At 35.5% G+C, this 12,062-nt stretch overlaps 1 protein-coding gene across 1 annotated transcript; it reads left to right on the top strand.

Moving 5' to 3' along the window:
- The first annotated feature begins 641 nt into the window (after nucleotides 1-641).
- Nucleotides 642-9,561, top strand: LOC127179500 (NACHT, LRR and PYD domains-containing protein 3-like). Its single transcript, XM_051133048.1, is given in 9 exon segments — nucleotides 642-812; nucleotides 1,928-2,112; nucleotides 2,564-2,725; nucleotides 3,351-3,635; nucleotides 3,637-5,241; nucleotides 5,863-6,036; nucleotides 6,902-7,063; nucleotides 7,476-7,522; nucleotides 8,264-9,561. Coding segments are annotated over 8 exon segments (3,135 nt in total). The 5' UTR covers nucleotides 642-812; nucleotides 1,928-1,963; the 3' UTR covers nucleotides 8,815-9,561.
- Nucleotides 9,562-12,062: the final 2,501 nt, after the last annotated feature.

Consider the following 12,062-nt stretch of genomic DNA (forward strand, 5'->3'; position numbering starts at 1 on the left):
GCCATATGGTCGATGAATGGTAGGTGAGCATTTGTCCTGCTGTATTACCAGTCGTTAACGATCTGTCCATCATAAACTCACCTGCTTAACCAGCCACACTAAAGCATACAGAAGGAGAGCATAAAGAAACAGGTCAACTAGAATTAAGTTCAAAATTACAATATATCGTTTATTCTCTGAGACGCACCCAATATTTGCCTTTTTGTGGAAATATCTTCGTTAAATGAGCAAAAATATACAAAGTAACTGATTTTATTGTGTCTAAAATGTAAGTTAGTCAATATTAACTGTTTTGATTATTCCTGAGCTGTTGTAGGCCTATAAAAGCAATATAACAATCTAGCAGAACATCGTTATCGTATGATTTCTTTATCAGCTATCATTCAAACATGACTTTACTGCAGAGTTTGTTGACATTCTGTAAATGGTAGATGTTGTGTTCGTGGATTTCAAGCAGTTGTTGTCATCTTAGCATAGGTAAAGTGGAAGAATTTCTGTAAACATGCTTTTGTGTTAGTATTTAGATTAGATGTGGTCATATTCACAAATGAGCTAAACTGCTTCTGTGTAGGTGTTTTATGTGGCAGACATTGTTTTCCTCTCCAGCTGGTAAATGTTTAACCATGTTATCCTGTTTGCCAAAAGTGAAAGAGCAGGATCCATTTTGTGAAAGGAAGAATGTGAACAACTTCAGGAGAGAAAAGCTTGTGAATGTGAATGAATTTGAGAACAGATCAGTTAATGTAGTTATCTGGAGACATAATGGATTTATGAACTGAATGAAGTTTGTGATCTTCATTGTTGAAGCAGAGGTAAGTTTGAACCAACACTATTCTTTTTTCATTCTTGTGTTTTGGTAAATCAATATGAATCTTTGTGTCATTGCTTATTTTTATGTCAGATAGGAAACTACTGTAATGTAAGATTATTTTGTGTGATTTTGAGGTTAGTCTCTGCTTAGAATCTTTATTACATTTGGCAGCCTTTAAGCACTTTCTGATCAAATTCAGTCTGGCTTTTGCATACTGTGAAATACAGTGACACAAGCAGAACTGTCCTGTGTCTGCATCAGTAGTTTTTATAGCTAAAAATTATTCAAAGCTTTCTACCATCACAAATACTTTCATCATGACTAACACAGTGAAAACAATGTAAATAAGAGACCCACTGAGCATTCTAAACAGTATCATTGATTATAACAGGTGTTTTGGCAAAAATGCAGAAATCACATCCGTGATAGACTCAAGAAAATTAACCATGGTTTTACTACATATAAAACACAAACAAAAACATGGTTAATGTAATTGAACCATTGTAACTACAAATTAACCATGGTTTTGCTAAACTAATAGTTTAGCCATGGTATTTGTAGTAAAACATATGATAATCAATCCACGAGAAAACCATGATTAATATTTTGTCTGCTCCAGCAATTATAAAGAGAATGATCTTTGATCGCTTTCTGTATATAAAATAACCACAGCATAGATAACAAACATGATTGTTATAGATAACATTTGCTAATAACAGGAACAGAACCAAAGTACTGATTGATGAATGTTTATTTTGTAATTTGAACTTATTTTCTTTTATATTTAATAATTTTTTATTATATATTTTCTATAATTCTACTGCTCAAAATACCTGGAGCTTGGCATTCGTTATCAAAATGTTAAATATATTAAAATATCAATTTAAGTTACTGATACTTCATGTGAGCACACAACCACACATAAAATGTAACATTTAAAATGGGGGAAAAACAAAATGTGTGTTGGCAAACAGTATATTATAGAAACAGATGTCACAGGACAAAATGTATAAAATTTTAAAAACTTAAATTAAAAACGGTTTTGGCAACAGGTAAGATACAAGGGGATTAATCTGGATTATCTTAATATTATGTTTTGTTTTTACCTATATTCAGTGTATTATATTACATTTCTAAAGCACGGCCTGTAAAATGAGTGTCTGTGTGAAGAGTGAGGAGGAGGAGGATGTTGACACACACAAAACAGCATCTCCAGAACCCAGCTGCGTGTCTGTGAAGAGTGACCAGTCCATAAACAACGCCCCTAATTTCAGTGATGGAGCAGTGACCTCAGACCCTAAGTGAGTATAAATGTGAAGAAATGTGATAAGCAATGTTGATTATTACTTTACAGATATACATTGCTTGTCTTGTGAGAGGAATTTTTTATTTATGTATTTATTTATTTATTTTTTGGCTGTGCACTGTAAGTGAAAGTGGGAAAAGCAGACAAGAGGTGATATTAAAACCTAATTCAAAACAATGTTATTTAAATAGCTAATTATATAAGCTATTATTTCAACATTATAAGAGCAGACATAATCTAAGTAATAATAATATATTAATAAAATGTGTAAGTTAACTAAGGGCATTAGTCACAATACATTGTTAATACTGGTTAATAGGTCAAACACTTAACCATCTGCATTCTTACAATGTGAACAGGTTCACAGAAATTAACTGAACTTCCCTTTACTCTTACTGCTCACCACATTATCGGCAAGTGGCATTCTTTTATTTCTTTTTTAACAGCACTGTCTGTAAAATGAGACCCTATGAACAGAGAAAGGAGGCGGACAATGTTCACACACGTAAAACAGCATCTCCAGAACCTAGCTGCGTGTCTATGAAGAGTAACTGTTCAATAAAGAATCCCCCTTCTCTCAGTGATGGAGCTGTGACCTCTGACCCTGAGTGAGTATACAGGTGAAAAAAAGTGATAAATGATGTTTACTAGCTGATGTTTACTTTTTGTCAGCTAAATTAAAAAAGACATTGTATGAATGTTCTGTGTCTGTTTTTACATGCAGCATAGTGAATTGGAAATACTTAAATTGTCCGTAGTTGTAAATGTGAATGTGTGTGAGCTGTGTGATGGACTAGCCATGTGTCCAGGGTTCTTCCTCTGCTTGTGGCCCTGTGGTTGGGATAGGCTCCAGTCTTCCCATGACCCTACAGAGGACAAGTGGTTTGGAGAATGGATGAATGGAATAAGAGTGAATGGTGACCCAGGCTGTCATACAAATCAAGTTTTACCGTTTACAGGTTTGGCAGCTAACCTCTGACAGTTCTGGTGGAAGTGGTTATATTTCAAAAGAGAGTTTGGTTTGCTTTTAATTTAAAAAATATTTTAAAAGTGTATTTGTGCTTTGAATGCTTTTTCACAGTTGGAGTATAAACATGATGGACTGTGAAAAATAAGGATGTTGAGCAGCATCCCACTAGCCGGTTTCATTCATGAATCAGATTTCATTGGACAGATTTCTGCTCCCTAATGCCTTTTCACAGTTTTTCCTATTTTATTTCACTGTTTCTGCAGAGTAAATAAAGATGATGTGATCAGATCAATGACACCCCGTCTGACCTGCACTGACTCCAACAGTCAGACCTTCATCAGGCAGCATGACACAGAAACTCTACAAAGAGTCAAAGACCAACACAAAACCAACATGATGAATAACTGTAAGAGCTTATTTGAGGGAAACAAAATAGAAGAGAATCAAACCCTTCTGAACAGGATCTACACAAAGCTCTACATCACAGAGGGAGAAAGTAAAAGGGTGAATGAAGAACATGAGGTTTTACAGATCGAGAAAAAAACCCAGAACACAAGACACTCCAATCTACTGCAATGACATCTTTAAAGCCTCACATCAACTGGGATGTGAGGATAAAGACAAAATCAAGACTGTTCTTACTAAAGGCATTGCAGGAATTGGAAAAACTGTCTCTGTGCAGAAGTTCATTCTGGACTGGACCGAGGGAAAAGCCAATCAGGATGTAGATTTCATGTTTGTGCTTCCATTTCGAGAGCTAAATTTGATTAAAGATCAACAGTACAGTCTTCACAGACTTCTGCTGGACTTTCATCCTGAACTTCAAGGTCAGGACTCAGAGATTTATGAGGGGTGTAGAGTTGTGTTCATCTTTGATGGTCTGGATGAAAGCAGAATTACACTGATGTTTTCAGACAGACAGAAAGTTTGTGATGTGAATGAATCTTCATCAGTGGGTGTGCTGATGTCAAACCTCATAAAAGGGGCGCTGCTTCCCTCTGCTCTCATCTGGATCACCTCCAGACCAGCAGCAGCCAATCAGATTCCCTCAAAATACATCAAACGTGTGACCGAAATTCAGGGATTCAATGAGCCTCAGAAGGAGGAATATTTCAGAAAGAGAATCAGTGATGAGCATCAAGCCAGCAGAATCATCTCACACATTAGAAGATCAAGAAGCCTCAACATCATGTGTCACATACCCGTCTTCTGCTGGATCTCAGCCACTGTGCTTCAAAACCTGCTGAAACAAGATGACAATGCAGAAATCCCTCAAACTCTGACTGAAATGTACATCCGCTTCCTGTTGACTCAGATCAACATGAAGAATCAGAAGTATGATGAGAGAGATCCAGAGAAACTCCTGAAGACCAACAGAGATGTGATTGTGAAACTTGCTGAACTGGCTTTGAATCAGCTGATGAAGGGCAATGTGATGTTCTATGAGGAGGACCTGATTGAGAGTGGCATAGACATCACTGATGCCTCTGTGTATTCTGGGATTTGCACTGAGATCTTTAAGGAGGAATCTGTGATTCATCAGAGGAAAGTCTACTGCTTCATACATCTGAGCTTTCAGGAGTTTCTAGCTGCTTGCTTTGTGTTTTATGCCCATGTACTCAAAAATAAGGAATCACTGAAATTGTTTCTAAATGAAGGATATAAGAGTTATAGCCGGGAAAACTCTCTCTATGAGCTGCTAATAGCAACAGTTAAGAAATCTTTACGAAGTGTAAATGGCTACCTGGATCTTTTCCTGCAGTTCCTGTTGGGCATCTCAGTGGAGTCCAATCAAAGACTCTTACAGGATCTACTGACACACACAGTGAACAGCTCAGAGACGATCAAGAGAATCACACAGTACATTAAAAACACAATCAAGGGTGATGAACATCTCTCAGCTGACAGTTGCATCAATTTGTTCCTCTGTCTGCTGGAAATGAAGGATCGGACTCTGTACAGAGAAATTCAGGAGTTTGTGAAATCAGAGAATCACTCAGTGAATGAACTCTCTCCATCTCACTGCTCAACAATCACCTACATGATTCAGATCTCAGAGGAGGTGCTGGATGAGTTTGATCTGAAGAAATACAACACATCAGATGAGGGTAGAAGGAGACTGATACCAGCTGTGGTGAACTGCAGAAAAGCTTTGTGAGTATTTATGTAATTGGAGATGCATCTGTTTAGTTGAGACACAATAATATTGTAATTCCTCAATCAAATGATGACCCCATTTTCTTTGGTATGACAATAAATTTGATGGGAAATCAGAAGCAGTTTAAAGAGGAAAAAAACTGTTTTGATGTAAAAAGTGTTTAGTGCCAACTGACGCTTAACAAACAATATGTTAAATATCTCAGCCTCAGAAGGAGTTTTGTAATATTTAGTACAATTATTTATTACCTAAAAGTTTCCACATTATACTGTGTTTAGATTTAAAGAGAAAGTAAACGTGCACAAATCTCTATAAATATGTCAGTTAGCTATTTGATACAATTTATATTTCTCTCAAATATTGTTCACAAATCTGTCTAAATCTGTGTTAGTGAGCACTTCTCCTTTGCTGAGATAATCCATCCACCTCACAGGTGTGGCATATCAAGATGTTAATTAGACTGCATGATTACTGCACAGGTGTGTCTTTGTAGATGTACATGTGCTATCTGGGTTGTTTTTTGGAATCGATATGTGATTAGTGTTCAGAACAAAGAAAACTATATTTTAACCTACCATCTCCTCTTTATTAATTTCGTATTTCATCCTGTTATACAGACTTGCTGACTGTAATCTCACTGATCAGTGCTGTGAAAGTTTGTCTTTATTTCTACAATCATCAAACTCCTTACTGAGAGAGCTGGACCTGAGTAATAATGACCTTCATGATTCAGGAGTGAAGCTGCTCTCAGATGGACTCAAGAGTCCACACTGTCAGCTCAACATACTGAGGTAAGATAAACAGATGAAGGATCCCCTTGTTATGGAATTAAAAATGGCTGTTTAATATTTACATGACTGAAAAGATTCATTTCATTCATTAAAACAGTGACTTGCTCGCTACCTACTGGCCATCTTAGTTTCATAGTTAAAGTACCTTTCGATTAAAATACATTTTATATGTAATAATGACCTCATAGCAGCATTTTATGCAATTCTAAATGCTTGTAAAAATAGTCAATACTGTCTAAATATTATCAACAAATCCCTGAAAATATAGATTTTTTTTTTCAATGGTGCACACCCTGAGCATACAACAGTAATTTCTTTGTCGTCGTCTTCTTCTTATTATTATTATTATTAGGGCTTTCAAACTCATCATTAATCGTGATTAATTGCATACAAAATAAAAGTCTGAGTTTGCCTAATATGTATGTGTGTACTGTGTGTAATTTTTGTGTGTATATAAATACAAACACATACATGTGTATATATTTAAGAAATATTTACAAGTATGTGTATTTATTATAATTTTCATATTAATAATATTATATAAAAATAAATATATTTTGTACATAAATAACATATTTCTCAAATGTATACAGCAATTTGTGTGTATTTATATATACATGATAATTACACACAGCACACACAAATGTATTAGACAAACTCAAACTTTTTTGTATGCGATTAATCGCAACTAATCGTTTGACAGCCCTAATTATTATTATTAAAAATGTCTTAAAATACTTAAATTTGACCTTTAAAATGTGCAGGACTGTATGTGTGCATGCACGTGTTTCACTGAAGGCAATGCATTAGTTTAGGATGGTGACTAAATGGACTGGAACTGTGAGTGTTAACTGTTTGTTTGTAGATTATCTGGCTGTATGGTGACAGAGAAAGGCTGTTGTTATCTGGCTTCAGCTCTGAATTCAAACCCCTCACACCTGAGAGAGCTGGATCTGAGCTACAATCACCCAGGACAATCATTAGTCAAGCTGCTCTCTGATCCAAACTACAGCCTGGAGAATCTCAAGTATGTGCAACACTAACATTCATATATAATCATAGAGATTTTGAAGTAGGAACTACATCAGTTTCTGGAGGACAAACAGAGGATCTGAAAGGATCTTTATCATAGGATATAGATTACAAGTGCTCTGAAGCTGTATGATACTTTTGGTCATGAACAGGCCAAAATTAAGTCAGCCTTAGCATTTATTTAAATATTTACATTACCTAAAAAGCCCACTGCAGACATTTAAGGTTTGCAATTTAAAATAATAATAATAATAATAATAATAATATATATATATATATATATATATATATATATATATATATATACACACATTCAATTAAATACTGAATTTATGTAAAATCTTGATTCTGTTGATTATTAATATTAGTGTTAATATACTAAGTGTGACAATCTTTTGTTTTTATAGTGTGGATCATGAAGGAGAGTTTAGGATTACAACAGGACTAAAGAAATGTAAGTCACGCATACACATGCACACTTTGTAAAAATGGCTGCGTTAAAAATTACCCTACTGGCAGCCAAGTGCTGGGTAAATACTGAACAGAATACAGGCTTTGTTAAAGTAACTCACACTGTACACTTTAAAGCAATGTCAGCTCTTATTGACTAAAATCCTGGCTAATTTTATTTCATATTATGCATTTCTTTTATTTATGATAATAGTTGTCATTTATATTGATAAAATAGTGTCTGATTATAAATGGGCATTAAAAAAAACAACATAAGAACAGTCTTGGTCAAACAGTTTCGGCAAGTTCATTTAAACATGCAAATTCACAACAGAAAACATTTACAGGAGAATAGGAGCACACTGAGTGCGCATCTGGCATTTGTGGGAAAAAGAATACTGGTTATCAGTACATTATAAACTGTCTATTCCTGTAGATGACAATAATCTTATTTGCTAAGTGATGACCACTGGCAAAATCAATCTAGTTTTAAATTTCAAACCCACAATGGGTTGTTTTAAGAAAACAAGCTGAGTAGTTTTTGACGAGGTGCACCATTTCTGTAAAACTGTCAGTAAAACTTAAACCAGCATTGGGTTACATAAAACTACCCAACACTAAAAAATGAATAAAATAACAAATAATAATAATAATAATAAATAACCCAGCCAGTTTTAGTGACACACACACTTTAATCATTATTTTATTTTGTGTAAATGTTGTAATCTATCTATGTTCTGTTCAGATGCATGTGATCTCACACTGGATTTAAACACTGTGAACACTCACCTTGCTCTTTCTGAGAAGAACAAAAAGATGACATATGTAGAAGAGAATCAGCCATATCCTGATTGTTCAGAGAGATTCGAGTGTCCTCAGGTTCTGTGCAGAGAGAGTCTGACTGGACGCTGTTACTGGGAGGCTGAATGGAGCAAGACAGGAGTTTATATATCAGTGGCATATGAAGGAATCAGTAGGAAAGGATGCCGTGACAACTGCTGGTTTGGATACAATGAAAAGTCCTGGAGTCTGGACTATTTTAATAACAGATTCACTGCCAGACACAATAATGAAACCATTGTCATATCTACCCGTTTACATCGCTCTAAGAGAGTAGGAGTGTATCTGGACTGGTCAGCCGGTCGTCTGTCCTTCTACAGCGTCTCTGACAAACACACACTCACACACTTACACACATTCAACACCACATTCACCGAACCCCTTTACGCTGGCTTTATGCTTGTTTGGAATTCCTCAGTGTCTCTGTGTGAGATTAAACCGCTTTCTGTGAGATAATATTGAAACATACAGTTGAGAAATACTGAATCGCACTCTTTGTGGGAATCTTGCATAATTTTAGAGCTTGAATACATTCAATGATCAGCTTGTGTTTTGACCTCAGCAATATTATTGGGGACCTATGCCCCTTTTTACAACAATACAATATAAGTCTCAGGTGTCCCCAGAAGGTGTCTGTGAAGTTTCAGCTCAAAATAACCACACAGATCATTTATTATACATTTTAAAAATGCTTGTTTTGAGTGTAAGCAAAAATGTGCTGTTTTTGTGCATGTATCTTCAAATGCGAATGTGCTGCTGTTTCCCGGCCCCTTTTCCAGAATAGAACTGTCTCTTTACAGCTCGTACCTTAAATACTCTGCCAAGAAACATCAGTTTGGTTTTGATCATCAAGTCTATCGGGATAAAAGCTTACTTGCATGCGCTTTAAAGCCATATCAGTTTAAACGTCTGATATATGGTTTTATGAGCGCTCATATCCAAAGCATGTGCACAGAAAGTGGCTATGTGAGTAACTAAACTAAGTTCTCGTTCATGTATTAACACACTTAAACTGTCAAATACACAAGGTTGTGTCAAAAACATAATTTACATAAACACAGTTGGGTATTCCTGTGAATGTAAACAGCTGGGAGAGAGATTGCATGTGTATATTAGATTGTTTATTAAGGGACAGCAGTGTACTATTGTAGTTCTATGCTGTTAATATGACCAAACAATAAAATAAAAATGGAGAATCCCTCACTGCTCTGGACTGAATAACTTCTGCAGCTTAAATAAGACATTTCTTACTTCAATGCCACTTTTAAATGCTTTAGCGTGACAATAAACATGACAGATTGTGTGTGGTTCACTCACGGCATGATCTGTGCTAATAGTGCAATGATTGTAACTAGGCATGGGTGGGGCCTGTGCAAAGTGAGGTCACATTGTACAGATTCTTCAAATGATTGAAGATGTCTAAGACATTGCTTATGTTATGTATGATTAGGTTTTTATCATGACAGAGGGTTGATTAACAACACTACCAACACAGTTATGTTTGAACAACATGTATAAGTGATTTTTGCACAATGGGGAATGTTATTTCATTGTGCAGACAATGATTTATAGTGCTGGTAATAAGGTCAGATGACTGTCAAGTATGTGATTGTGTGTCAAGGAGGATGATGGGAAATGGAGTCCATGTTAATACTCTGGTGAGTTTGAGTTGAATGCACAATGAAGAGCCTGGCTTATGTGTACTCTACAAGAAAGCGCATCACAATTTTATTCCCATGTAAATATGGCATTTGACAAAACTACAAGATATTTTGTTTTCCTCTAAAGTCTGTGAGTCTGATTTACTAGAGCATAATATTAATAATGAAACCAGACAGAGAAGTTCAAGTGCTTCCAAACAAATGAGAACATTTAACATAGACTAAACTTTTTTAAAATTTGTATTAAATTAATTTATTATATCTAAATTTTGTTTTGTTTTGTTTGTTATAAATGTTAAAATCTTTCTTCTTGTGTTAAGATGCATGTGATCTCACGATGGATTTAAACACAGCAACCACTGGTCTTACTCTGTCTGAGAGGAAAGTGAAATCTGTAAGAGAGATTTGATGAGGATCCTTAGGTTCTGTGTAGAGAGATTCTGTTTGGACGCTGTTACTGTGAGGCTGAATGGAGCGGGGAGGGGGTTTATATATCAGTGACATATAAAGACATCAACAGCAGAGGAGAGAATAATGACTGTTGGTTTGGATGCAGTGAAAGATCCTGGAGTCTGAACTGTTTTAATGACAGTTTCTCTGTCACTCACAATAATAAGAGAACAGGCATATCTGTCCCTTCACATCCCTTTAACAGAGTTGTAGTATATCTGCACTGCTCAGCTGGTCGTCTGTCCTTCTACAGTGTCTCTGAGACGCACACACTCACACACTTACACACATTCAACACCACATTCACTGAACCCCTCTATGCTGGATTTGGACTTTATTCTGGTAGTTCAGTTTCTCTGTGTGACATTAAACAGCTAAAGCGAATCAAAATCTTTATTAAGATGCTAATGTATCCAAGATATGAATCCAATAACTTTTGCATCTTAAAAGTAAATTATTATTGTCACCTCAGTTGTCTCTGTGGACATTTGACCTATAATATTACCTTTAATACTGTAGTGTGGAAAATGTTTAAGGAATGTCTAAAGGCAGCAAAATGTTGGCAGCATGGTATACATGGTATATGGCTATCTATTAGCACAACAATGTTTAGGAATACAGGTTTTGAGAGTAGTTTTACTAGTTTACTAGTTTTACCAACAGGCCACCAAGACAATGCACCATATAAATAGCATTAGCTTTTATTATTATTATTTTTATTTTTTTGCAGTGTGAGGGTGTTTAAGATGTGAGTTTTATAGGTCAAATAACATTGTTGACAACTGCCACATCTGTACTTACTAAAAGGTATGTCCTGTGGGATAAAAAACAAAAAAAATGTGCTAATCACCTTTTAGGGTAAAGCAGTAGTGTTATAAACCCCACCCAGAATGTGATTTCTACTGAGGGGCTTGACCTTGCTTAGGGCCCCTAAGGGGCTGTCTTTTTGGAGCTTTGGTGTGCCTAAAAATTCTTTCTTTTATATATATATTGTATATATTTTTCATGTTATCACTAAGTGTAAGTGTAAGTCAATGATGTAAGATACAAATATACTTACATTTCAATTATTTCAAAGTTTAATTTGATATTTGGACCCTGAAAACCCACTGCTGTGCTATTTTTAACCAATTAATATGATTATTTTATTGTCAGTCATGTTTTGTAAAATTACATTTGTGATAAATTCATATGTTTTTCATTGTAAGTGTCTTATGTTCTTCAGTATTTGTGTGTCTGTTCTGTGTTTAGTGTGTGAGCCATTTTCTCATTCAGTGATGATAACGGAAGGAGGTTCCTGCGCTCATGTTGGAGGATGAAAACAGGAGGCTCAGTTAGCAGCAGCTCAGGAGAGAGCTATATTGCGACACATGCTGTAATTTCAGGTAAGAATGAGCTGATTAAATGAGCATTGGATGCATGACACAGATATAATACATAAGCCAGATCTCAAAACTATTGTCCTGTTAGAATTACTGCATGTGGCTGTTACACCAGCTGGTTCAATATCACTGTAGGGTGCCTTTTGGTGTCCTGTACTTAAATAACTCATTTGCCATGATAACTTAACATAAAAATGACTATGAAAGGGTG

This window comes from Labeo rohita, chromosome 17, assembly GCF_022985175.1.
Source record: "Labeo rohita strain BAU-BD-2019 chromosome 17, IGBB_LRoh.1.0, whole genome shotgun sequence".
In the NCBI taxonomy this organism is placed as follows: domain Eukaryota; kingdom Metazoa; phylum Chordata; class Actinopteri; order Cypriniformes; family Cyprinidae; genus Labeo; species Labeo rohita.